Source organism: Scaptodrosophila lebanonensis, unplaced genomic scaffold, assembly GCF_003285725.1.
Source record: "Scaptodrosophila lebanonensis strain 11010-0011.00,11010-0021.00 unplaced genomic scaffold, SlebRS2 tig00000043-arrow-pilon, whole genome shotgun sequence".
Taxonomy (NCBI): Eukaryota; Metazoa; Arthropoda; class Insecta; order Diptera; family Drosophilidae; genus Scaptodrosophila; species Scaptodrosophila lebanonensis.
In genome coordinates, this window is record NW_022060545.1 from 6,843,198 (window position 1) to 6,848,315 (window position 5,118).

The following is a 5,118-nucleotide window of genomic DNA, read 5'->3' on the forward strand; positions in this document are numbered from 1 at the left end:
TGTTTTTTCTCACTTTTTATTTAAATTAGCTTTTGAGTAATTCTAAGCTTCTTCTCTCTGTTACGTTTTTTTTTTTACCGGTAGATCAATTGACAGCTAGCCGAAGGGCAAATAATATTCTCCCACCGGGTCGGAGGCGTTAATTAGATATTATTGTAATTTGATTAGATTTATCCTTCTTAGGCTTTTCTAGCTTATAAGATGTTTTATTTTATTTTTTATATATTTCCTATGTCGACAGTCAATGTTTGTTAACATAAATAAATAAATAAGTAAATAAAATAAAACAAGATAGAACGCTACAGTCGAGCAAGCTCGACAGTAAAATAGCCTGTACTCTGCACAAAAAGGAAAAATTAAAAAAAAAATATTAAAAAAAATTTAATTAATTTATAAAATTAATTAAGAAACTTTATTTAATACATACATAGAACACATTTTTGTGCAGATTTACATTTACATCACTTGTCTATGCTTGTTTATATACGTGTATAATATATAAGCAACAACAAAAACAGCTGCGGGCAGCGCTGCAAGCAGAGCATGGGCAGCGATTTTATTTATGCCCATAACTTCAGAATTGACCTATCATGATGAAACTTGGCATACGGACACATAAGCACTAACTGGACGTAACTAATAAAACTGATTTCAAAATTCCAAGAATTACGGGAGTTTTAGAAAAAAAACACGAATTGTGGGGGAGTGGGGGGTGTATCAGAATAAAAAAAATAAACTTGACCTGCCTAGGGCTTAGGGGAACCTGGATACCAAGTTTGGTAATTCTAGCTCTTGTACCTTCTGAGATCCTTGCGCTCATACAGACGGACGGACAGACGGACATGGCTAAATCGACTCGGCTTGTCACCCTGATCAAGAATATATATACTTTGTGGGGTCTTTCTGTGTGTTACATACATTCGCACAAAACTAGTATAGCCTTTCACCCTTTGGGTACAGGCCATAAATATTTTAAACATGCCGCAGCTATATAGGTCGGTTGACATATTAAGAAAAAGAATACACGGTTCAAACCGAGTTGTGATTACAACAGACAGACGGAAATCGCGGTTTGTACTTGTCTCACCAACCATTTTTCCTTCTGGGTGCTGTAAACTCAAGGAAGGGTACAGCCTCGGCATCGAAGAACATACCTTTACAGCTTATATTTTTATTAAGAATTGGTCGTTGGTTTTACCGACCTTTCTAATGTCTATTTTTTTTTTTTTTTTGTTTCACATTCTGAGTGCAAATTCATGATATTTAAGTAAAGTTGATAAATCTAAATCATTTGATCTGCATTACGAGAAAATTATATTTTTTTAATGATCCATTAGTTTCCATGATATTTTACAGTTGCTTGTTCTGCAACTTGTATATTTCGCTAATCTCCCTTCACTGTAAGCCCATTCATACTTGGCACAACCCAAATATGCAGATTGTCATTAAACCATTAATGGGCAAAGCTTTAAAGATTAGGTATTGTTGAATTTGTTTGTCAGGATTATCTTTTTTCAATGTTCATCGTGCTTCACAGAGCCACTGCACAAAATTCAATTAATTGGGCACAGTGTGCGGCATTTGTGTGCGTCATTTGGTAAACAAAAGCATAATCAGATCGTGGTCTAATTCAATGTGGCTGCAGTGGCTGCTGCAGTGGTTGATGTTGTTGGTGTTGTTGTTACTGTGGCTGTTATTACCTTGCTGCCTGCTGCTTGTCATGAGCGCTTATTATGGACTTGAAGCCGAAAAACTCAATGAGCTGCAGCTGTTGCAGAGCAGCTATCGACGTCGTCGTCTCCGCAGTTGTTGTCGCTGCTGTCTGTGTTGCGATTACGATTGTTAGTGATCCGTTACATATTGTCGTGCTAACCTTGAGATGATTATTTAAGTTTTGTAAACGAGGTCTCTAGTAGCCAGCCAGTTAGTCAGCACCCGAACGGGCAGCCAGCCAAGCATAGTAAGAGCTACTAATTTGAGACAATTTATTAAATGAGCCAAAGCAGGGCAAGTACAAATGTATAATAAAGCAAAAATTTGTGTACAACACCGCCTTGTAATGAGTCAGAAGAGGCAACAGTAACGGCAACCACAGTGACAGCCAACGAAGCGACCTATTGCCTCGAAAGAAATATTTATGTTCCAGATTTGTTTATTGCTTATTTACGCAAGCGTGTGCCGTGCTGGCTTAATAAGCAAAGCGGCCTACATGCTAATTAAAAATGGGCAGAGAGCACAAATATGTCATATGCATTAAATTAATCATGTGAGCGTCCCGCCCTTTCGAAGCGATGCAGCTATTTGTGGTGGGATGCATGGAAATTGCATTAGCCACGAGTATGTAAGATAAGCTTATTGCAACAAATTGCACCACCACAAAGCTGCAGCCGCCACAACAGCAGCAATGAGAACAACATCAGCAACAGCAACAGCAACAACATGCAATATGAGTTACATTAAAAGCGGCAACACCTCCGCCCACCCAAATGTGTTTAGAAGCTATTGTTTCTTGATTTTTGCTAATTTTGTTCGTGTTGCAGCTATTTTTTCTGTTTTACGTGATTCTCTTTGTTGGCAGCAATAAACAAACGCTTGTGAGGGCCAATGCAATTAAAACGTGATGGCAGGCACAGGTTAGACAAAAAAGACCAAGCATAGTAACAACGAGTTTGTTGCTGCGCCTCAATATTGCAAACATAAAAATACTTATGTATGTTGGAAAATGATTAAAATTAACGATTCAATTTGTTTCTAAACGAAACCCCATACAAATGAAACACGAAGTAATTTTCTGTATCAATAAAATAATTTGTTTTGAATTTTCCAAACGAGCCCATTTCAACTTTTTCTTTTGGCTGAAAAATTGTATTATTTTGAATGTTGTATACTATTTTGTACATGTTTGTTAAATAAATAAATACAATTTTATTTGTTATTTTTTACACAAACATCTTGTAATGAAAACTTTTGAAATGTGTTTTAATTGATATTATTACTTTACATAAATGTGCCAAATCTTTGGAGCTTATATTGAAAATATTTATTACTATATATTGCGCTGTTGCTCGTCAACTACTTAAATCTTTAATAAATTTAAGCAGTTAAGTAGCAACATTGGCTTCAAACATTAAAAAAAATATGTGTATATTTACTGAAAATAACGTCACTTCTTTTTGTTCGTTTCCTTAAGCTTGTTTTAATTAAAAAGGCTTTATATAAGGATTCAGATTCGTTCAAATGTTGAAATAAAAAGCTCGCGGAGAGAATTAATATTTTAAAAACAAAACATATTTATAACATTTTTATTATTTATTCTATTCATTTTTAAGAGCTTCATATATTTATGAAATTCACATTTATTGTTAATTGGCTTTCACGCATTTTTTAAATTGTATTAAAATGCAATTAACTTCATTTATTCCCCAAATAAATATCACACAAGTTTTTCAACTAACAGCCAAGACACAAACCGAACGGTAAGACAATAACAACAGTAACAACGTTGCGCTTCAAGTAACTGAACTTCACTCTCGATTTCGAAGCATAAAATAATTGCGGCGTCTCGACGCTGTCGTGGTCGTTGGCGGCGCTCGTCTCGCCAACTTCTTGGCCCATAGCCACTTGTTCAGCTTCTGACGTTGTTGCTTAGCTATTGTTGTTACTGTTATTGTTGTTGGTGTTGTTGGTTTTGTTGCTGGCCAACAACATTCATTTTGAGGCTTTCGGCTCGCCACAGAAATTGCTGCTCGCCGTTCGAAGTTCGGTGCTCGGCTGTTGCCGCTGCAGCCGACGATCGGGCGGTGGCTTGTATATAAAAGCGGCTTCCTTCTTGGTTCTAGTTATCAGTTGTCTTCAGCTCAACGTGCCGCACACACACGCGAAACAAAAAGACTAAATCAATATCGTTGCAATGGCTTTCTTCAAAGTGAGTGTCGCAAGAAGGATTTACTCGTACAGTGTCCAATATAAATACAAGAAAATACTTGAGTGCTCAAGAAAAGCAAATATCCTGTGCTTGTGCCTTGAGTCCCACCAACATATTCGCATCAATTCAATTACATTGTGATCTAAATATTGTTTGTTTTGTTTTTACGCGCAGTCCTTTGTCTGCTTGGCTGTCCTGGGCGTTGCCTCCGCTGGCGTTTTGCACGGCGGTCCCGGTCTGTATGCTGGCGCGCCAGCACTCTATGCTGGACATGGACATGGAGGTCATGACGAGGGTCTGGACTATTATGTGAGTATATTTTAATAGAAGACAAATTTGGAGTGTGGAATGTAGTCCAAATGAATATGGACTCCAAGAAAGCTTATATGAAAAACAACATCAAGGAAAATCCTGGCCCAGTGAAGCACTACTTGTAATTAGCAATTACCATTGCATACTCATAAGTTATGCTCAATTAAGCGAGCAGCTAGCTCCGTAGACACGCTCATTAGCTCAAGAACTTCTATTCAGCTAGACTGATGTGAATCGATGAGCTGAGGTGTTGATGACTTGTTTGTGAGTCAACACTTCAAGTAGTAGTTATGTAATTGTTGACATTTGGCGTGCGCGAGATTTTCTCACGCTGACTGGCCGATAGGCCATGAATGCAATTTGCCATTAACATATTTGCCAAGTGGCTTAATGGCGCACGAAAGACTTAGGCAACAAACTTGCATCGCATATGTGAATTCTAAATCTAAGTTCTTTTTGTTTATTTGCAGGCCTATCCCAAGTATCACTACAACTATGGTGTTGCTGACTCCCACACCGGCGATGTGAAGTCGCAGCATGAGGTGCGCGATGGTGATGTTGTCAAGGGCTCCTACTCTCTGGTGGAACCCGATGGTTCAGTGCGCACTGTGGAGTACACTGCCGATGACCACAATGGTTTCAATGCCGTCGTCCACAAGACCGCCCCCACCATTCATCATGCTGCCCCCGCTGTGGTGGCACATGCTGCTCCCGCTCTCGTTTCCCACTCGGCCCCTCTCCTGGCGCATGGCCCGTCCATTGCCCACCACGTTGCTGCCGCCCCAGCCGTGCCATATGCCTCTCTGGCGCATCAGGCCGCCGCTGTGCCCGCCTACGGCTATGCCACCCACAATGCCCATGCGCATGTTGCCCACTACTAA

General features: G+C 39.2%; 1 protein-coding gene across 1 annotated transcript; it reads left to right on the plus strand.

The window, feature by feature from the left end:
* The first annotated feature begins 3,910 nt into the window (after positions 1 to 3,910).
* On the plus strand, positions 3,911 to 5,118 carry LOC115622135 (cuticle protein 7). The gene is made up of 3 exons (XM_030515993.1): positions 3,911 to 3,925; positions 4,100 to 4,234; positions 4,708 to 5,118. The coding sequence occupies exons 1-3, from the start codon at positions 3,911 to 3,913 to the stop codon at positions 5,116 to 5,118; spliced, it is 561 nt and encodes a 186-aa protein (XP_030371853.1).